At 37.3% G+C, this 23,494-nt stretch overlaps 2 protein-coding genes across 3 annotated transcripts in view; both read left to right on the forward strand.

Moving 5' to 3' along the window:
• The window catches only part of LOC124172672 (leucine-rich repeat and death domain-containing protein 1-like), a 29,776-nt gene extending 23,964 nt beyond the window's left edge, over positions 1-5,812 (forward strand). Inside the window, exons 5-7 of one of the 2 annotated variants that reach the window (XM_046552128.1) lie at positions 816-1,027; positions 2,943-3,145; positions 5,733-5,812. In XM_046552128.1, the coding sequence (XP_046408084.1) occupies positions 816-1,027; positions 2,943-3,111 (381 nt within the window). In that variant the 3' untranslated portion in view covers positions 3,112-3,145; positions 5,733-5,812. Of the gene's footprint in view, positions 1-815; positions 1,028-2,942; positions 3,188-5,732 lie in introns of those variants that run through there. The other variant, XM_046552127.1, reaches the window with a different exon arrangement.
• Positions 5,741-23,494, forward strand: part of LOC124172671 (protein artichoke-like) — a 34,206-nt gene continuing 16,452 nt past the window's right edge. Inside the window, exon 1 of the mRNA XM_046552126.1 lies at positions 5,741-5,892. Coding sequence (XP_046408082.1) covers positions 5,821-5,892 — 72 coding nt within the window. The 5' untranslated portion in view covers positions 5,741-5,820. The remainder of the gene's footprint in view (positions 5,893-23,494) is intronic.

The raw sequence follows: 23,494 nt of genomic DNA on the forward strand, positions 1-23,494 counted from the left end.
GGCGACTCCAATATTAATGTAACTCACATTTACTACACACTCCCCTTGAGCACACTCACCTGTTTTTGGTCTCTCTCTTGAATCTCACGCGCAGTTGATGACGAAATATTACAATTTTGGGGTTAATATACAACAAGCTCAACAGATTTAGGCTTCAATTGGTGGAAGTTTGAAATATGTAAATACTTAAATAAAAGATCGTAATACTTTTCAACAAGAATTTTTAATGCGTACAGCGCGTTTCGGCTCACTGGGCCACCATCTGATACGCGTTGAACGCATTAACAAATCATTTGGAAAAGTGCTGCGATCTTTTATTTATTTTAATACACAATGAGTGGAATTAAGAAAGGAGATTACCATTTATTGACAATAGTCTATTATTTATTGATATTATTTCGATAACATATCCTGATATAACGTCAACATTCTGCATGTTTGATTTTTTTTCCATAAAATCTTTCTCTTGTAATTGCTGCCTTATTTTATCCGCATCACGGTTGATGCAAGTAATCAGTAATATTACATGTTTATAAGCAGGTTAATTCATTTCAGTTACATGTCCTTAGAAAAATGATGCAACGGCAATTTTTTATATGGAAACTTATCTTTCTCTAGTTACCGCTGCCTTATTTTAGCGAATCACGTATGATGCAAGGAGTTACCATCACTACGAAATCAATATTATAAGCAGATTAATTCATTTCAGTTCCATTTCCTTTATAAAATGATGCATACGCACTTTTTTATGTATAAAATAATCTTTCAGGTCTAAAAAGGTTATTTTATCATCTGTGTTCTTTTCTCCCTCTCAGATTGAAGTTGTGATCCCCGGATGCGACATTGATAGCAAGTTTTCCCGTGTCAAATTACTTCTGGGACACAACCCTTTCGTTTGCGACTGCGAGGTCTTCAAGCTCCTGCGGTACGCCTCCAAGGAAATACGGCCAACATCTGCGTTGGAGAGGCTCAATGGACACAAGCTTGTAGTGCCAGCGGTCATCGACATACAGGACCTCCACTGCTCGTAAGCAACAATTCGAGACTCAAATCACCGATGGCGGCGCTGAAGGCAGTGACGTAATTTGCCAACATGGCCGACGCATCGAGGATATTGTTGTGATGATTACATAGGTGTAACAGGATGAATCGTTGAGCCACTGCAAAAATTAATGTATAAAATATCAAAGAAGATTTCTATTGCCTTTGAGGTGGTACTTCGATTCCTAGGGACTGCGACATAAAATAGCAGTTAATATTTAGGAATTCATACATAAAAGCTGAAATATCCTCTACTAATGCACGGCGATAAATCAAATGGTTCTTTATCACAATAAATGAGTGATTTAGGTATAAAAAATCATTCTTGAGGCTAGAACAGAAAAAGTTCAATGCGTAGGTTAACGCAAGTGCTTTAAACAAAAAAACCACCGTCCCAGTAAATGGTGAATTGTAGCAATGAATGGCAACTAAAAGGCACTTGAATGAATCTGAATGCATTAAATATATAACTTACGAAGTTATGATTGCATAATAAGAAAACTATAATTAGAAAAATCAATAAATTTCCAGAGATACCAATGATTTGTTAACGTGGTTCCCATAGGAAGTACTTGGTATCCTCGAATCTTTACTTCCCAATTCGGCCGATAGTTGGCGTATTAATTTTCTAATATACTACTTCATTCATTCACACGGCGCAAACATACAAATAAATTCAAAGGCAAGGAAACAAAGGGATAGGAACATGTAATAGAAAAAGGACGAGGACAACGATGCTGTGGTAGATGGAAAAAGCCAGAAATCAGAGGGTAAAAATGCGGCCTGACTGGGAATCGAATTAAGAACCTCCCACTCGCCGGCCGGGTGCTCTAACCAGTTGCGCTACCAGGAAGCACTCGATTATGAAATGTTTTCGGCGGGGATTTATACAATGAAAACTCTCTATGCTCTCTATGCTAAAAGAAGGAAAGATAAACAAACACACGATAGTAGAAAATAGACAGTAACCTGGGTTTCGGGGCATGCAGAGTCCAAGTGAGATAAGCCAATATGGCCGATACACTACTTCATTCATTCACACGACGGCTTAAGCACAAACATTAAAATAAAGTCAGAGGGAAGGAAAGAAAGAGATAGGAACATATATTAGATAAACAACGAGGACAACGATGCTGTAGTAGTTGGACTTTATGTTGAACTGGTAATAATTGCAGAAACACAACCAAAATTTATTTCCGGATAGCCAAGAGTTTGTACATCTGTTCTGAGAGCAAAGCGTGTATACCTTCTACAATAATAATTATAATGATAATAATTGTTTATTCATACAGGTGTTAACCCAATGTACAGTAAAATTGTTACATGTAGACATAGCATTACATAATTAAACACATAGAAAAAGCATATAAGCATTAATAAGCATAATTTAACACATTTATAAAGTAAAGGGTAGCGAAAGATAGCATGAAATAAACATAATAAGTTATAAAATAACAAACATATATGGAGCATACAAAAATTAATAAGAATAATATGATCACGATAAAAACTTAGCGTTGCGAAAGATAACATTTGATAATATAAAAAGTAAAGGGTAGTAACATCAAAAGCATTATTTCACTCGTTAAAAACAAGTACAATGTAGCAAAAGATAACATATTATCAATATAAAAAGCTATAATATAAAATATGATTAAATCACGCTAAGAAATATAAAATATACCAATACCAAAAAACAAGCTCAAATATAAACCATATTACACGTTAATTAATGATGGAAAGAGGAAATATATATTCTTTTGGTCCATTTAGTTTTTACAGTGTGTTTTCACATTGACATAAATTCAAGTTTCGTGTGAGGGTGATCGAAAAGTTTTGAGCGGTAGTGAGTTTTTTTAGTTTTCCGAATGAGTTCCTAATGAATGTTTTCGTTTTTACAGGAAGCCAGACTCGGTCAAGGGGAAAGCGGTCGCGGATGTGGAGTCATGGGCTTACCATTGGCTGCCCATGATTGGATTCTGTTGGAAAGACACTGGAGTTAATTCAGCGTCCGGATACAAGGCAACAACATCCACTGAAGCAGAAGGAATGGTTGAACCACCGCCATAGTTGAACCACCGGTGGTTTTCCGGCGATAACTTGTGTAATTTGCTGAACATTTTTGGTGAATAAATTTTTTGCTATATTTTTGCAGAGAGTTTCTTGGTAACTTTCCAAACTTTTTGCTCAACCGGGAATTACATTTTTATATTTTTAAATATCTACGTTTATTCGGCGCAAAAATGGTAAAGCCCTTAAAAGGTCTAGCAGGTTAAGATGGTGAAAAGTGCCCCCCGATATTTTCAGAAATAAAAAATATACACTTAGAGTACATCCAAAATTATGTGTTTACCCAAAGTTTAAGGCCGCAAACATGGAAAATAACCCCGAAAATTATTGAAACACGATTTTTAGTTTTTTTAACCATATCTCAAGTTTTTATTTTTGTGAAATCGTTTTTTTATTTTAAATTGTGTAAACTTTTATGGTCTACCATCCTGATTTTTTCCAAAGTTTGTTAACCAAAAACGAAACTTAAACATAAGTTTGAAATTTTCAAAATTAAATTAAAAATTTTAGGAAACAATAGACACGCCGAACAAAATATATGTTGTTACTCCTGCCTTAAAGTATAGTCCTAATTTTTTCAGATTTTTAAAATTGGTGAAACAGGGTAAAAAACACGAATATCTGATTTGCGCCATTTGCATCTATGCTTTCCAGAAGGATATTTGGTTTGATTGTTGAGGGCAACGATTGTTGATCAGTTTCTAATATTATTGATTAAGAATAACCATTATCATAAACAATGCCGATCACACTTAGATTAGTTGTAATTTTTGTTTATAAACATGCTGTTAAGCTTAAATATCCTAATTTCAAATATGACAAATATGACAGAAGTCGTGATAACTGGTATATCGTCTTTTCGAACATAGATAATGGCCGTTTTACACAAGGCAATTCATTACGTAGGTTAGCGTAGAAAAAAATTGTTGAAATTGCGAGAATCCGTGACTGCAATTAGAGGAGGACCTATTTTCCCCTCCAGCAGCAGTTAGTTCTCTCGTGCGTTGTAACAATTTACTGATTTGCTCGAAGTAAGTAAAACGGCCTAAGTCCCACTATTACAGAATTTATGGCACCAAATATCATTAGGCCAGACCACGAATTTATATTCCTTAGAAATTCCTTCATAAACTAAGCTGTGTCGAGCAACTTTTTAAGTCCGAATATTTCCTTGCAGGGAATGCCACGCCTAACACAATTTCATCCATATTCTGTCTCCATGTAGACTTAAAGTTCCATTAGAACATATATTGGCATTAATTTAATATTCTACCGATGAAGTTAAAAGCGGTCCATATTTGGAAAACCGAGAAATAGAACGGGTATGCAATTTAAAAATGTATTCATATGTTACAGTAGCTAAGCTTTGCCGCAAAATAGTTTTAAACAATATCTCCATTATATGATATCATTATTAGAAATGAGAAAGTTTTCAATCGAAAAATCTCTAAATATATTGGTATGGTATGGCATTTGGAGGAAGTGACCGACAGCTGAGGTCATTTACGCCATGAGGGAAGGTTAGGCAAGGAAGGGTGGAGAAAAACCCGGCGTCGCCATTAGCCTGCTCTAAAATAAAGGCGCCAAGGGGACCACGGCTTAACGTCCCATCCGACGGACGGAGTGTTGCGCTTGAAATGTCCTCCACACGACATTAAAGCAGGGATCGGGCAGTCTCTGAAAATTGCCGGGATTTGAACCCGGGCCCGCCGAGTGTGAAGCCAACACTCTAGCCACCACACCAACCCGATCCCCCTTTAAATATATTGTTACTGTAAAAGTTTCATTATACTATCGTTAGCATTACAATCTCTAACCCTGTCAGGTATTTACTATAGGAAATCATAATACATCGCATTCCTCAACTTGGAAATGGAACCCTCTACAACCCTACGTCGTGTGGCATAGGGCAGCAGCCTGGTTCCTATGGAACACAATAATTGCTCAAATACCACCAATGCGCCTTCCGAATGTGTTGTCTCTGTTATCTTTTCCATCTCAGCGAATACCAGGTTTCAACGGACGAGATCCTTTGACTGCCCCACCTATTTCCACTGAATGTGACTAACCCCTACAACGTACACGCTCTTTTATACGCAGCGGAACATTCATGGAAAATATAACATTCATGGAAACCAGCATCTCATTTAGCAATTTTCTTCGAATAATTTTCTCTCTGTCTCTCTTTGTTGCAATTGACTCGTCTGTATTGTTTCTAACTCACCGATTAAAATTGAGCATCAGAGAATGCCTATTGCTGGCATTAAAAAATGATAAAAGGTCATCGCTTCGTCGAAAAGTGGTCCTCGAAAATTCAGTCATATTCTCGCATTGTAAGGGAATTTGCTAAAATTTTGTGGGTAATTTCGTGAATAATTGCAGTCAGGAGACATGAAAAAAATCATTTTAGGCAGACTTGGTATTTCTCGAAGCTTGAAGACTAACTTAATATTACGTCAGGCACAATATCGGAATTGCTGAGTTGAGGCGCAATGTGCCTAAAAGGAACAGATGTAAAATAACATAATTAACTCTTATCACGGCTCTGTAGTACACCTTTGAGCTTAGAACCATTATTAGTGTAGGCTATCGCATTAATGATATCTTATACTCCTATACAGGGCCGACAGGAAGTTTGCATCCGTCGCGGACACGAGGATTACGCTGCGCAGTCTTCAAATAGAACGGTAGTTCCGGGGAGGGAGATAGATGCCAGAGTACGACCATCGACAGAAGCCAATGGGGAGTCAGTGTTATCACATCCAATTTGCTGTTTTGAAGGTAAGTCCAACATGTAGTTTTTCCCTACTAACCCGTTACGCCTAGCGGTCCCAAATGGTACCAGGTGGTATTGCAGCGTTAAGCGTAACTTTTTTATTAATTATCGTAATTTATTAGGGTCTCTGAGAGTTTTTAATTGCTGAGAACATTTTTAATGGCATTTTCCGAAACTTTTGGTATTTTAAAGTTCTATTTGACGCATTTAGAGCCGTCTGAAATTTGAGAATTAACAACTAGCCCAAAGAAACGGAATTTTTTAGAGCAAGCATTTTATTTTCTTTACTTACGCCCTATGTTTTGCTAATGCAAAGATTTTATTATGTAATTATGATTTTTGTAGCCTGTACATCTCGTATAAAGTATGATTATTATTTAATTTGAGCCTAATATTTGGGATGTTATGATGCAAAATACGTTGGTGATACCATACTGTACCGCTAGTCGCAATTTTTGGTGATAAAAGCATGAATTTTGCACCTAATGACTAAGAGTATCATTGGCATTTGGATAAATGAATGCCGCAAAAATCACAGAAACTTTTTAATTCAGGCGTTGCCGGGTCAATATGGTATACCGGCCGGTCTCTGAATTTGTGCATTTTATGAGCTGGAACATTTCATTTCCACTGGCTTTAATAAAAGTAAATACCATGTAAATTACTTTTGTACTTCCTCTAGCCCTACAATTTTGGATACGTGCCTTTAACCCTCATATGGATTTACAAATTTAGTTACGTCGTTGGATTTTCGGCGCCGCAGCGGTGCCGCGTCATTTTTTGTTATTATCTTTCAAAGTCAGCGTTAATTTACAAGTTTTCTGATTGATAATGGTAAATACATCTATTATCTTTATTTCTCACCGTGTTTTGCTATATTTGACCAATTATTGTGGAAGTTATAACAAAAACATCTTTAACGCTGAATTATTTTCCATTTGTTGCCGTAATGGTCTCTATTTCTGTTCCCTTTGTCTGTTATTTTCGAATGAAAGTTTTAATTTCGTGTGTAATGGTTGTTTGAAATATTTTTTCTGATATGCTGTGCTGGAAAAACCCCGTTTTTTAATGTTTATGTTGTTTATATTTTGTGTATCTAAATACTAAAAATGAGGACCGAAAATAATTCGTTTATGCCCATATGACATAATTTTCTTTCACTGTGTTCACCCATATGTTTTATCATTGCTGTGTATACAGAAGGATAAGTTATTAAACGTTAATAAGGAAACAGCTGTAGGTCAAGTGAGAAGAAACGAAATCACGAAATCACGAAAATCACGAAAGTGTTACTTTCGTGATTTTTACAAGATTCTGGCGATCCATATGTGGGTTAACCCACTATTCCCCACTATTGTATAAAAGGCTTTTTACTTCGGTTTTTTCGCAATTTCCGATTTATTTTGGCCTAACTAAGATGAGTTTTCGGGAAAAAAATGTTTTCATCATATATTATATGATTTTTAAAATTCTGCGTATACGCAACGCTGGGATAACTCAGGTAAATAAATACAAAAAAATTAATATTTAAAAATAAGTTTATATCTATGCTTGAGGAAGTTCTCGGGTATTGCTGCGTACGGAACATTTCCACTCAACGTTTCACTCCTCCTACTGGGAGCGTTATCAAGAGAATGGAAGGAATTTATTCTCGTCCCGAGCTTATATATGTTTTTCGTTACCCATTGTTGTCCCGGATTTATATTTTAGGCGATAGTCGTTGGTCATTATATTGTGCTAGGAACCCTCTCCATATACGGCTGAGGTTATACCCATCCTCCCTATTAAAGTTATTAGGCTTTTTCGCTATCTCGATGGATTCACGTATAAGACGCGGATGATATTCTTCCGTCTTCGCCAATACCCATGTTGCGTTAAACATTATTTCAGGGGCGGATCCAGGATTTTTTTCTGGGAGGGGCACAAGCAAGGCCGAATCCAGGATTTTGTTCAGGGGGGGATAGGTTCAAGGATACCTCGTAATACAAAATGAACGCAATGGTAATGGGACCGTATTAAAAATCTTGCATATTTTTGAGGGTCTGGGGGGGGGCACGTGCCCCCGTGCCCCCCCCCCCCTGGATCCGCCTATGCATTATTTTATGCCCAGGGCTGGAAGCATAATGTTCAGCGACAGCTGTTGCGTCCCACTGATGTAATTTTAACGCCCTTTCGTGCTCTTTAAGCCTTTGGGAGATTGAACCTTTGCTGTGTCCCACGTAGCTTCAGCCGCAGCAGCAGGGAACCTCATACACTTCCATAGATTGAAAAGGAGGATGGCTATCCTTCGGTGAAGGTAAGATATTTTGAATTTTCGTCTTAATCGCGAGTCTTAATGCTGTCTTTTTGAAGTATTCTGGCGATTCTATCGCTGACCCCGGAGATGTATGTAATTTTAGCGTATGTTAATGGTTTCTTCCCTTTGTGGTCGTCATCTTGAGACGGGTGACTTTCTCTCATCGCTCTTTTTTTGAAAGAGACACTATAACCATTACCTTTCAGTGCCCACATAAGGTGTTGCATTTCATCACTGATATTCTCAGCATCACACACGATTTTGGCTCGGTGGGTTAGCGTTTTAATGACGCAGGCCTTTTGTTGTGGGTGGTGATGCGATGTTGAATTCAGATACCTGTCTGTGTGGGTCTTTCTTCTGTACACTGAATGTCCTAGGCTTCCATCCATTTTTCTATTAACCAGGACATCTAGAATAGGGAGACAACCTCCTTCTTCAAGTTCTTTTGTGAATTTTATGTCTGGATGTACTGTGTTTAGTTGTACGTGGAATGCCTCAATTTTTTCTTTTCCATGTGGCCAGATCATAAAAGTATCATCCACATATCTCAACCCGCATGATGGTTTCTTCTCGCTCGTCTCAAGTGCCTTCTTCTCAATAAACTCCATATATAAATTGGCTATCACAGGTCTTCTGGTAGTCCATCACCTGTAAGAGGTTTCACAATTTCCACTGAATCAGGGACAGGAACTTTGGTGAACAGCGACGTGACATCAAAGCTGACTAAAATATCTCTTTCGGTCACTCGAAAGTCTTTCAGGATCTCTATAAAATGCGCCGAATTTTTATGAAGGAGTCCGTTCTACCGACGAAATCCTGGATGCCTCTAAAGAGATAACGGGCTAACTTATTGGTAGGCGAACCAATGGTATTTACAATAGGTCTCAAAGGTGTACCTTCCTAATAAATCGCTAATGTAACGCCAATATTTAAAAGTGGAGACAAGGAACAGCCATCTAATTACAGGCCGATATCTTTAACGTCCATCTCTTGTAAAGTCCTTGAACACATCGTAGTCAGCTCGGTAATGAAACACCTAGACGCGCAAAACTTATGAATGGGAACTCAACATGGATTCAGGAAAAGCAGATCGTGCGAAACTCAGTTAGCGCTTTTCGCCCACGATATTTTAGTCTCCGGGGAAGACAACATTCCAGTAGACGCGATTTTTCTTGATTTCAAAAAGGCATTTGATAAAGTACCCCACGGAAAGTTAATAATAAAACTGAAATCTTATGGTCTAGACGAAGATGTCATTTCCTGGATTAGAGAATTTTTGAGCGACCGCGTCCAAAGAGTAGTATTAGACGGTGCAGTCTCCAATAAGATTAGAGTCACTTCTGGCGTTCCTCAGGGTAGTGTCATTGGCCCACTCCTATTCCTTCTTTATATAAACGACATTGGCGAAGTAGTGCAGAGTAAGTTACGATTATTTGCAGACGACGCTGTAGTTTACAGAGAAATCCGTTCCAGCAAAGATATAGATGAACTAACGAATGACCTTGCTGCTATCCAAGCTTGGTGCGATGCTTGGCAGTTAGAATTAAATTTGGAAAAATGCGTCGTAATGAATTTTTGGAAGAAGAATAACTCCCTACAGCGTAACTATATCATTCGGGACACCCAGTTAAAGGCAGTTGAATCCGTGAAATATCTTGGTGTTAGACTCAATAATGATCTATCGTGGAATAAACATATTCGAGAAATAACCGGTCAAACTAATCGTAAAATGGTTTTTTTTTTAAAGAATATTAGGCAAATGCGACGACAAAGTGAGATAAATTAGCTACTTTTCCCTCGTTAGACCACATTTGGAATACGCTGCCAGTGTTTGGGACCCTCATGAAAAAGGCTTAATAACAGAGTTAGAACGCGTGCAAAGAAGAGCTGCCAGGTATGTGAAAGGTCGTTACGATAGTCTTGTTAGTGTAACTGACCTCTTACATAAACTCGGATGGGAATCTCTGTCGGACCGTAGATTGAAAAATAGACTAAACCTTTTAGATAAATTCAAGAGCAGTGTCTTTTCTGACGAAGTTAACCATATCTTGCGGACGCCAACGTACTACGGAAGATCAGATCATATAAATAAAATAAGAGAGATAGATTGCAGAACAGACAGATTCCGAATGTCATTTTTTCCACGATCAATAAGGGATTATAACGGCAGCAAATGAACTCGTAAATAGATTGCATGACTTGTAGTGTAGCCTACTAACCTATGTAAAACTTAATGCATGTTTCTGAATTTCTATTCTATATTCTATTTCTAACAGCATATAGTAGTATAGTTTGTTATTATACAGGACGTTTTTTGGACGGTGTGGTGTGCATGTGGGAGTCCAAATGCATGCTGCATGCTGGTGATTGATCACCCCCTGTCAAACACCCTATAGGTGGCTCGCAGGGTAATGTGTAGATGTAGATGTTCCTCATGGATTTTTGGTAGACCATATAAGCGTGGAGCTCTGGATGCGGAGGGCATTAATTTCCAATGATTTTCCTCGGGAATTGAAGACCTCTTGATCAATTCTCTCACTTTGCGCTCGATTCTGGCTGTTGGGTCTTTATTTAGTTTCTCGTGTCGCCATCCAAAAGGGAGAAAACTTTCTTTCCATATTCTTCCTTATCCATGATGACCGTAGCATTGCCTTTGTCAGCTGGAAGTACGAGGATGTTGCTATCACACTTTAATTCGTTCAAGTAACGTAGTTCAGCTGCTGGTAAATTGAATTTAGGCATTTCTGAACGTCGAAGCACTCGCACAGTTTCGTGTCTCATGCTGTCAGCCTTGTCTGGAGGAAGTAGACGTATTGCAGCCTCTGCTCCTGCAATTATGTCTTCCGCTGGTAGGTATTTAGGCGCAATTGCAAATTTCAACCCTTTTGAAAGAACTGAGACTGTCTCTTGGGCCAAATTCTTCTTCGATAGATTATAAACCGCACTTGGTAGTTCAGTCTGCGGCTTCTCCTGCCTCAATGCGAAATTTGCAAATTTGCGCTTCTGCTTGAGAGTGGTATCTTTGAGAGTATTAGCGGATGAACTATTAGTAATTCTATGTACGATGTCCCAGTACTCACGATTCAATATCCCAGAAAGCTCCAAATGAAGGTGATATAATTCCTCTGCCACCATAAAAAGTGACATACGCGTAGCACGAACACGTTCACGTAGGAGAGCTAGGCTGGTTTGCTTGAGAATATTCTTGGCCTTTGGAGTTTTCGGGTGGTGTTTCACTCTCACACAAATTGGAATTATTTCTTTATCCCGGCACCGTTGCAGGAAGGCAAGGGATGAGAGAAGTTTACTCTTCTTATTTCGAAGACATTACAGTCTTCTTATCTTCTTATAAATGTCCTCCCCGTAGAGGATATTAATTTTCGTATGAAGATTTTCGCAAATAACAATAGGGAGGATGGGTATAACCTCAGCCGTATATGGAGAGGGATCTTAGCCCAATATAATGACCAACGGCTATCGCCTAAAATTCAAATTCGGCACAAACATTGGGTAACGAAAAAACATGTATAAGCTCGGGACTAGAATAAATTCCTTCCATTCTCTTGATAACGCTCCCAGTAGGAGGAGTGAAACGTTGAGTGTGAAAATGTTTTCTACACAGCAATACCCGAGAACCTCCTCAAGCAAAGATAAAAGAAGCTGCGAAAATCATCATACGAGAAAAAACAAGGTTATATCTTTTATTTTTATCTGGAATTGTACAGTCTAGATTGTTAGCTCAAAGATTTATATGATTGGGAGGCTTATTATTGATTTTTAATAAGAGGTTAAATACCTAATCATAATTAACCCTCAGGTGCACGCGTCTGCAAGTATAGCGCCAGTGCACGCTAGCGGGGTTTTTGCCGCACTTTAACATTTTTGATTTTCCCAAGAATAAATTCAAATTTGAGGGTATTTTAACGTATTTGGGTATTTTCTAATAAATAAAAGCCTTAAAATATTTTTCCCATTCATTTATAAACTAAAATATCACATAATTATATGCAAATTTCTTGAAAAATACTTCGACTAATTTTTCTAAAGGAATTGCAGACGGCAATCTAGACAAAAGGAAATCTGGAATAAAGTCAAAAAACACACACAAAAACGGAAATGATAGGCTAAATCGTTAATGCAATAATTAAAATTTTAAAATAACAAAATTTACAAGCAAAATTAATTTTTCAATTTTTCCATCCTTATTGGCCATCACTGCCTCTGACATGACATTTGTGACATTTTTTGACGCAGATGGAATGATTATTGCATATTAATAGAAAACATTCGTACATTTACCGTTTTATAATTTTCATATTTTCCACGTGTAAAACAATGACCCGCCCTACATTGACGTTCATATGCAGAAGCAGATAATTCAGCAATTTTCCCAAGTCTCATTGCTAGAAAAGCCTATGTGTCTGCTGGAAGATTACCTTTTTTCACCCTGGACTTAAAATGTTTATCTGCAAGGCTAAATGCGAGAGCTTCCATGAACTCCATTCTTGATCTTCGACGGATTTTTCAAAATTCTTAGCCACAGAAATCACGTGGCCACTAAGAGTAACTATATAAATAAACCGGAGAAATTGTGATAGAGGCCACCTTCGTGTTCGTCTTGTAGGGGAGTAATTTACACACTTCTGGTTCACAGAATCGAAACCTCCCTTGCTTTAGTTGTACTTCAGGATCATTTCAGGTTTTGAAGTTCGTTTCGATGTCCTCTTTGCAGTGCAACGTAGAAAGCACTTCAAAAGAATTTCTCATTTGTTTCGTTTAGTACAGTACGAAACAAGAGTGCAGGTATCCTGGAAACCAAGAAATGAAGTTGCAGCCTATCGAATTTTTCAGGGTAGAAACTCTCTGTGGGTTTAAGGATTTTTTCACGCTACCTAAATGTTAGACCATTTACTAGCAAATAAATGGCTAAATCAAGACTTGAATAGTAATGCTTTGCTGTTATTTTCCCATTCCAATTCATGAATTCCCGTTTCAATCCCGAACGCTGTTCTGTAAATCATCAGGCCTGTTCCATCTATTTTAAAAGCTCTTCTAGCATCTCCCTTTCAACTTTTATTTACAGATAGAGTGTATTTAATTCCAAACAAAGATATTATTTCTATACGAGAAGTAGTGATGCAATCTCTGATTCTAGAGTACACATGAGATAACAGTTTTCCTTCAATATACAGGTTGGTATTCTCGACATTTTTTTCAATCACGTTAAGTAAAATCGTTTTCGGCAACAATTCGAGTTCAGTTGCGGCATTCTTAGGAAATGATGTTGGCCCTAGTGAAATACGAACAATGTATTTAGCTTTTTTGGGCTGTTTGCAAATTGGATCTAAGAGTTCAGCCAAAAAGTGTCACCGTTTTCCGTTGATCTAGACAAACGTTGAAATTATGTGGTCTTCTAGCAATATTATTATCATCAGACTGCTAGCTCTCGCTGAAATGTAATGCGTCTTCAAAAAAATTCTTCCTCCCCTTCACTTTCATGTGAGAAATTAAAAAAAATATTTTCCATATCGTGGTTTACCTGCTCTTCCCTCCCATCTTCATTATCAAGCTTTTGAAGCTCTCGTTAGAACTCAACAGGGTTATAAATACGTACTGACCTTGGAATATCATATACTCTACATTAGTCATCACCGGCTCGATTTGTTCACAATTCTATGAAATCATAATCAAATTTATGTCCATAAGGAGGTTACGATTCCTGAATCTTGATGTAATGCCCTTGCAGCATTATGTTCTTTTCCCGCAGGTAGATACAAAGAGTGCCAACCCTTGGTCTTCAAACTCCAACGCATAAAACATTATAATAAACGTACATCACTCATTTTTCGATCACTAGTTAAGTGTATGTAGTGCATTTTTACATAAATGTAATGCATATTTGAGAATGAAGACGAAATTTTTAAATTACGACATGTGGTTTGAGGTTGACATAAATTATACAAATAATAATAGTAATGAAATGATAATGCAAATGCTTCCAAAAATATAATAAATACGAGAAAACATATTGGCATAGTATTGCAAAAAGGATTATGCTTCCAAGTTTCCACGGTAACGACAGATTATCAGTGGTTCCTTAGTATCGTGTTTACGCCATCTAGCGGCAAATCGCCCAAAGTTACGTCGTTCTAACTTTGTACGATTCTAACGCATTAGTTGGTCGTCACATTGACGTAAACATATGTTCTTCGTGGAGGGAAAAGTACAGAGATAGAATAACAAAGTATGCCACAAGTGATCCATTCACAGTAAACGCGCTATTTCGAATTTTTGAAAAATGCGGCAAAATCCCCGCTTAGCGTGCACCTAAGAATTAAATGAAACAATCGATATCGAAAAGTCAAATCCAAGGAAAGGCAAATTAATAAATTCAAGGTACCCTTCCTTTGACATTAAAAATCGAGTTCAAGGTCACCATCGTGGTTGTCCCCTTAAAAACTCTAAAACTTTTGTCTGGAGCATTTTTTTGCTCAGATTTCGAGATATTCGGGGTGGGAACTTAAAATGGGACCTCCCGTATAATTAGAGAGACTATAGTTTTCTAGAGAGCACTCACATTTGCAAAGTGTCTGTCCCATTGCAGGCGGTACACTAATATGTTACTACCAGATGCAGAAGATTCCGGTTAATTGGGACATATGCGGACTTGAGCAATATGCCCCAATTAAGCGGCTGCCCCAATTAGGCGAACTATCCTGTACATAGGCATTAGCAGAGGTTGAAATGATAGAAAGAAGACTAAAGAATGTTTATAATGCAACATAAGTTTATTAAACTTTTAATTTGACTGATAAATCAGCGAGTATAGTTAATTTATTATAATTTTTAAGATTATAACAATTTAGTTAAGAATATTTTTCACAGCCCCGGGCGACGCTGAATGAATATTATTTACTAAGTTCTACTAAAGAAAATTCCTATCCTCTTGCGGATCAGCTTCAGGTTGGATGGCGATATTTGGTGGAACTTGTTCGCAGGAAACATAATGAAATACACTTTTGTATGTTCCACAAGAGATTTTAATACCGACCCAGGCTCGGCAGTACACACTGTCATTATCAAGGTACCTTGATATCATTACCTTGATAATGACAGTGTGTACTGCCGAAACCTGGGTCGGTATTAAAAACTCTTGTGGAACATACAAAAGTGTATTTCATTATGTTTCCTTTTGCGGATAATATAAAAACAAGAGATTTCAAAATAGGGCAAAAATTGGAACATTTGTGAAAAATAAAGACTAAATCAAAAGAGGAAAATATAAAAAATAGTATTCTGAAAACAAAAAATTTTAATTTAGACGCGAGTATGGAGTCTATGTCGCCAAATCATGGCCCAATAAAGCGGCATGCTGTCCGAGTTAAGCGGAGAAGACTCTGGGATATTCCTCTATTGGGTACTGTCGTTCAAGATCTGTCCCAATTAAGCTGCTGCCCCAAGTAACCGGTGGACCCATTAAACAGAATTTTCTGTATTTCATACCTACCATTTTGATGAGAGGGGGATTGCAACCTTAAAGTATAATTGCAGTCTCTTGTTTTCGCAGTTTTCAAGTCGTTTGAAATCGCATACTGCCCACCATCATCTTCCTCCTCTCTTCAATGAGATAAGATTTGAACTTCCTCTTTCCTCATAACTCGCTCTTTTCCCCTTGATAAACTCTACGGCCGCTAATCTGCATGGAAGTACACCGTGCCATTCGCATTTATAACGGGAAAAGGCGTAATATTATCATGTATTCCAACCATGTTGCAATACGGTATTCTGAACGGGAGTAATCCATGCTTCAAATTCCCCGGGAGAAATAAAAGGGTAGTTTCCTTCATCAAAGAAAAGAAAAGGCATTGATTGCGATTCATTTCGGTGCCAATCAGTGTCATTCAGAGCCATTACAGTGGAGCAATACAGGATGTTACATTTTTGTCACATTGGGTGGATCCAGGTTAAGTTTAAAAAACATATGATTGTATGTATATCATATGACTGTATACCTTTAATATTGCTGTTTCCTGATAACCTAATTATCATAACAGATGGCATGCATTGCCATGATTTATATGTATACTAGCTGACCCGGCGAACTTCGTACCACCTAACAATCAATTAACTTACAGTTTACTTACACCATTTATAAATCAAGAGCGGCTGTATCGTTTTTAATCATATTTGATTTATTATAATAAAATAAGGATACAAATTCAATAAAGCTACGTAAATGAGTACCAAAATTGCTTGTCAGAAAGAAATTTTCTTTATTGAATCTACATAGGGTGGATCGGAGCAGGTTTACGCGGATTTTTTTCAACAAATTTTCTTACGTTTTAGTTTAAGAAATTTTGGGCATTGTGGTCTAATAAAGCAGTTCATGAAATAAAAATTATACGCATTCAGCTGTAAAAAAATGTTTTTAGGTCCAAGTCTGTTGCATACACTTGGCCCATTCAGGGGGCAGGTTGACACAACCCCAGACCGACGCTTGACTGATGCTCAAAATCGTGCAAGAAAAGCCCCTATAAAGCAGCATTCGCATTAAATGACTTAAGGCGCGCCAGTTTTAGTATCTCTGTTTGGAAAAATGCACTGCGTAAACGTACTGCATGCGTAAACGCACCACGGTGAGCCCTACACATTCGGGTTTAATGTCTTGCCTCAAGCACCTTCTGATAAACAACAGTTTTTGTTTTGTTATCAGGCGCAAGATGAAGCGGATGAAGTTAAATAAATATAGTGAAGCAAAGCAGTGACGCAGCGAGGGGAGGTTTTGGGGGATTAACCCCCCCAAGAGCTTAGAGAATTTTTTTATGAAAGATTATGTTATTAATATTAGGGGGACGGACGACTAACAAACAAAACATATTTAACTATTCACACAGCCGCAAAACCCACTATTTTGAACCATTTATCTTAAAAAATGTCTGGGGGAAGTGCCCCCACACTTCCCGCTTACCTTAGCGAGTTTTCTATGCCCTACAGACCCGTAGTATTAGCTGCGCCCAAAACCCCCTATCCTAGCTACGCACTTGAAGCGAAGGAAGAAATACAGAGGATGGTTTATCGACTCGTGAACATAGCACGCTAAATTGACCATGGGAAAATCATGGGTTTTCATTAGCACATGAGCACAAACAACACAAAAACTGAAAGACTGACATGACCATTTTTTAATCGTTATCACGAATGCAACACGAATTGGAAATTGAATACGTTTAAGCTCAAAAGGGCATATGAGTTGAGATCATAGAATCTACGGAATGAGGACTTCCTCGCCTTTGAATTTTCCTTTAAGTTGCGTAAATCACATTCATTACCAATTTTTTTAATCACCAAACACGTTCCGTTGGATAGTTATGGTTGGTTTAGGCTTCGAAAGATCATGAGCACAGAAACTACATTTTTCTGTAAATCGTGCCTTGGTAAGCCAGGTACGTCCAAGTACTTAAAATATTCAGATAGATAGTTGGTGATTTCGTCTTCGTTTGTTACACATTTAAAAGATTCGAATAGTAAGAACTATTTGAATTTACCAGAGTAAGAACTATTTGAATTTACCTCGTTTTAGTCATCCACATCTTCGTTCTTGCTCGCTAAATCAACCATCTTTGATTCTTTTGGTGATCAATCATATTCTGGAACTCTTTTTTGATGAGCTCACCTTTCGCTGAAACTAATTTGCAATCATTCCAAGGAAATGAGTTAAAACTACTCGTTTCCTCGGCAGGAATACGGACATTAACGTTTGTCAACAATTGCTTGGAGATTTGTTTACAAACACGGTAGTGAAGTGTCAACTCGAGCTGGGCCACGGCTGGGCTTACAATTAGCTCGAATTAAATTTTTTAAATGTAATTTCAATTTAATTAATATTTTGAATATATTTAGTAATTAAAATGTTATATTGTTACTAAATTCAGTTATTAAAGTGGTAAAAACCAAACAAATTATTTAATTTGTAGTTTTGACCGACTTATCAATTGTTGTGTTACTGTAACTCCTAAAAGCATGTCCATAGGAAAGAGATGAATTTTTTTTAGAAATTATCCTTTTTTAATGGCCTATATGTTAACCCCGCCTGAGATGAATCCAAAGAACCAAATTTCATTGAAATCGGCGCAGCCGTTCTCGAGTTATAAGTGTTCTAACTAACACGATTTTCGACTTTCTTTTATATATATATAGATTTGTAAGCACTACTCGGAAAGGTGTATGGAACCCACTGACAAGTCCAAGTTGCTTAGTGGGACCTAGATTGATTTTTTTGTTTTTTTAAATTTAATAATTTGTTCAAAACTACATGTGTACAATGTACATTAAAATGTTAAATATAATTACATCAAACTAGGTCCCACTAAGCCCCTTGGACTTGTCAGTGGGTTCCATACAAATTTAAGAGTAGTGCTTACAGTTATGCATATAAATCATAGTAATGCATGTCATCTTTTATCATAATTAGGTCATCAGGAAAAACATATATTAAAGGTTACACATGCAACCTTAAAGGTTGCATTTTGAAAAATGTGCAGTCGATAATTTTTAGCTATTTTAGAATTAGGAGACCCACTTCGCCACAACAGTCTCATCAAGCACATCATATTAAACCTTTTAATGCACATTGTATTCTTGATTTTTTGAATAAATTATAATAATTAAATAAAAATTTATTATTATTATTATCATTATTATTATTAGTATTATTATTATTTAAAATATATTTTCACAGCATTTTTGCTGGTTTTAGGCGAGGTACGGGTATCACCTAGTACTCTCGTCTTTTTACTTTGCGTTGAAAAATTTTCCTGACAGTCCGACAAGTATTGAAAATTACTGCTTTTTGTATTGTAATGAACAAGTTTCTCGGCAGTCCAATAGTTCGAAGACCTTGATGGATTGAATGAGACACTACTCCTGTGGCAGAGATAATGATTGGTATTATGTGTACTATGTGGGAAAAAAGTATACCGACAAAGTTTGTGCCGCCACTGTCGCACCGCGGGTTAGTGGGTTTCCTTTCCTTTGGTTTGCTATCCTTTGGTCAGTGAGGGAAATTCAAACAAGAAAAACCGTTTCTTATCTTCGTCGTCCAAATACGCGACCACCTACTGAGTCTCCCACAACCCAAAGCATGACTGGCGATGAACTCCGTAGAATAGAGACGCATTCGACGGCATCACGTGCGCACATTGGGAACGCTCCTCTGAATTTTCCTTCGCCTGTCTCAACGAAACGACAAAAATCACTATGGGCTATTGAAAGCTTTCTCTTAAGCTAAACAAGACATTCAACGAGAATAATTGCCCACGTATTTGAATGCAGTTGATTTGAAAACGTTTAAGCTTTTCCGGAACGACTGTCGTGCACATTGCTAGAACGCGTTTTTTTTCGATCGAGAAGGATATCTTCCTATCTTGATTTAGGATACCTTTGTCAGCAGGCAAAGGAGGGAAAAGTAGTCAGATTGTTGGAGGCAGGTTTAACAGTAGCGGAAAAATAGCGAGGGATAAATAAAAATTGAAGTACCGTATATTACTCGGAGAAACGCAACAGGAAGGGTAATGAGGCGTTGTAAATTCGGAGAAGACCACCTGAGAAGTGACCGATTAGGACCTAATTGTACAACAGAAGATGTTGATGCTAACTTAAAATTCATCAAACTGCTGCTAAGGTTTCGAATTTAATGAAAGGTGAGATATCGTACCAAGTGAAGTGTGAATTCATTGGAGTATATTTTTCGTCCTTCATTTTTTTGTCCACATTAATTAGGATATTTTATTTTACTTTTATATATTGTCAAAAGTAATTTGTTACCAAATTTTCATGCATTGTTTTAATTTTACAAAACTGATTTTCAAATAAATGAAAAACAAGGTGAGGTATCAAATTGTAGAAAATAAAGTTTTTTTGCCACTGGCTAGGAAATTGTAAAATATTAATTTTGTTTTCCAATTTATGAAATTTGACTCGAAAAATTGTGTTTCATCAATTAAATTTGTAGCAATCATGTGCACATCATTGAGGAAATTTTCAATCGCAATTGACGCGCGAAATCTTTTTAAAGTGATAATTGTTTAGGTATCACTGGTCAACATAGATTTCGTTGTAGAGACCTTGTAAAGCGATCTTGGTCGTATTTTTTTGCGCTTATTCCGAGTCTGTGATTAGATTCTTTCTACCACATCTAGTTTCATTAGGACAGCTTAATGTATGTTTTTACTCTTACGAAAGTAGTAATTCAATTCATTTATGTATCATGATAGCATGAGAAAGTGAAAATAAAACTTTCCTGCCGAAAACATATTGTCCTACGATGTCATGCCTTCCTATCCTGTCAAAATATGTTTAAAATTGTGCTATCTTATCGTTTTGTTCAAAGCAATGCTGCCTCAGCAGCCACTTCACATCAGCATATGACCAGCTGAAGGAGCGAGAAGACGTTTGCTTTCTCTGAAGATAGTAGAAGATAGAGACTTTTGTTGCTCGAAGAAAATTACAGCTTATTACAAGGTAATAGCTGAGAAGTGGCTTAGCTTTAATGAGGCCCAGTGCGTGAACCACCCTGATGATTTTGTTATGTTTACGGTGAAATTACTTTCAAGGCTCTAAGGTGGAAAATTACTCCCTTTTTCAGACAGGGTTATAAGCTTTATTTTGGTGGCCTGTTGAGTGTCCAAGATAAAGGATGGTATCTCCATGTGTTATTTGGCACAGTGTAGACCTTCTTACTGGTTGGACTAGGGAAAACTTCATAAGGAATTTACCGTCCCCATGATTTGGCAGATCATTTTTCAGACTGTTATTATTGTTGAAGAAATGAAAGGAATCACTTTGAAGTCTAAACGCACTGTAAAATATCCGGACAACTTTGAATAAGCGATATTACCGCTCCCTCACTCCGAAAATTTACAAGTGCCGAAACCAATGGAGTATGTTAATCTTAGCAAAGATTCAGAAAGTAATCAAGAACATGATAATTCGGAAGGATTCGGAAACTCGAAGGGCTCAAATTTTCGACCGAGTAAATCTGCTGGCCCTCAGTTTATGACGCAAGAGGGTTTATAAGATCAAGTGCGTGATTTAAATTTTATCCAAAAAGCAGGGAAAAATCTTACAATCATGATTTAAGGGTTGAAAATTGTTGGATCCAAATTCAAAACTTTTGATGTCCCGCTCTCACCATGACGAATTTGACTTGGTTTCTTTTTTCCGATAAACCATTTGCTTTTTGCTATGATGTTTCCTCTGTTATGGATACTCTTAATTTTGAATTAAACAAGGATGGTTAGCGTTTGTTCATTTATTCCTCCTAGGTAATTTTAAAGGCTGATATCTTACATAACGGCAATGATCTCCCATCAATACTGTTAACTCACGAAACTGCAATGAAAGAATCGTACGAGAATATGCAGTTACTTTTAGAATAAAATCACTACTAAAAATATAAATGGAAAATTTGTGGCCACTTAAAGTAATTGCAATGCTACTATCATTACAGCTTGGCTACACGAAATGTTGTTGCTTCTTCTGTGAATGGGATATCAGAGACAAAAAAAATATTATTTGAAAAACATTTGTCCAGAACGTAAAGAACTCGTCCCTGGTTCCAAAATGTCCTTTTTCAGCCTTTCGTCGAACAAAAAATATTCTTTTCCACCCATGCATATTAAATAAAGACTTTTTTATTTTGTTGAAGCCATGGACATATATGGTGCTGGTTTTACTTATTTGTAACAAAAGGTCATTCAATTCAGTGAGGCAAAGATCGAATAAGGAATTTGTATTGGGCCACAGATTAAGGATTGAAGGGTTCAGAAATTCAACAGCAAGTGAGGTCAACGGAGAAAAGCGCGTGAGACGCATATATAAATAAATGTATCTGAACAAACCACAGCGCTGTTAGAGATGAACACAGTGAGCGTTTCGACCAAGTTATTTTACATTTCTAAAAATTCAACCAAGGAAATTTCAGCTACATGTTAGCATATTACTGATTGACACTGAATAGGGACTTACCAGATGCTAAATATACGAAAAAATCCTATGAAAGTACCTATTTTTCACATTTTTAAAATCACGATTTATTTGCTTTAATATCCTTGAACCCTTATTTAGTTCGGTTTTCCTAATGTAAGTAGACGTGATAAAAAATATCTGAGCCCAGATTTGCTATCAGGACGAAGAGCACCTCAAGAATCATCCAGCATCATCTCTAGGATAGAAAAAAGTTTTTTGTTGACCAGTGTATTTAGAGAAATTCCTGATGCTAAAAATCGCTCCTTGCCACTGCTGCCTTGCAGATTACGTCTAGTGAATATTTATTCCGTAAATTTTCAGAGACCAGAAAATGAGGAAGAGGAGATGGGCTTTCAGTGAATTTTATTACGCATACCGGAGTAGGTGCAAAGAAGGAACGGAAAGGAGGGTTAGAGGGAGATAGCGGGTAAGGCGATGGCTCTATTCCTAAGGATATCGAATGCGCCAGGATTCTGGAGAGGATAACGAAATACGTTCGAGCCTCGGTGCGAGGCAGGCAAATTCACCGTCATGACCTTGGGGGCTGAAATAAGACCGTATCTGAGTTTCCCTCGTCTCATTCCAAGGATTATATACTGTTAGAATGGGAATCCATTCTCCTGCGAAGCGATGGTGGCGGCACAAACTCTGTTGGGATACTTTTTCCCCCCATGGTACATTATATTATTTCCGCAGTCTCTTATTTTATTTTTAAATTTTTCATACCTTTCCATTTTGCTGGTGTAGGCTGTAGTGATAGTATGCGAATTAGGTGCGGCAAATGTCAATGAAGTACTTTTAATTTTGAGTTTTTTCTTGCACTACTAGATCAGGTCTATTGCTAAAGACTGTTTTATTGGTAATAATTGAACGGTCACAATAAATCTTACAGTGATCCTTTTCAAGGATGGTTTTAGGAGTGTTCTATAATAACGAACTCCATTTTCTACGAGTTTATGCTTCAGAGCTAATTTCTGGTGGATGATCATCCATATTTGATTGTGACGGTGAAGATAGTCTTTTTGGGATAAGTTACGTGCATCCACTTGTGATGTGCTGTATCGTATCAGAGGCATTATCACATTTTCTGCATCTTTCATTTTTCATATTTTTTGTTTTGACCACCTCGTCTTGTATTGTTATCATATATCCTTCTGCTTCTGGGAAGTGTTGACCATGCCTGAGGCATGCGTGCGATGCATTTTTATCAATTCCAGGGACCTCCAGTGCATGAGGGTGTCTCCCGTGAAGGGATTTAGCTTTCCATATTCACATTTTACTGTCTA

Source organism: Ischnura elegans (genome assembly GCF_921293095.1).
Source record: "Ischnura elegans chromosome 13 unlocalized genomic scaffold, ioIscEleg1.1 SUPER_13_unloc_2, whole genome shotgun sequence".
In the NCBI taxonomy this organism is placed as follows: Eukaryota; Metazoa; Arthropoda; class Insecta; order Odonata; family Coenagrionidae; genus Ischnura; species Ischnura elegans.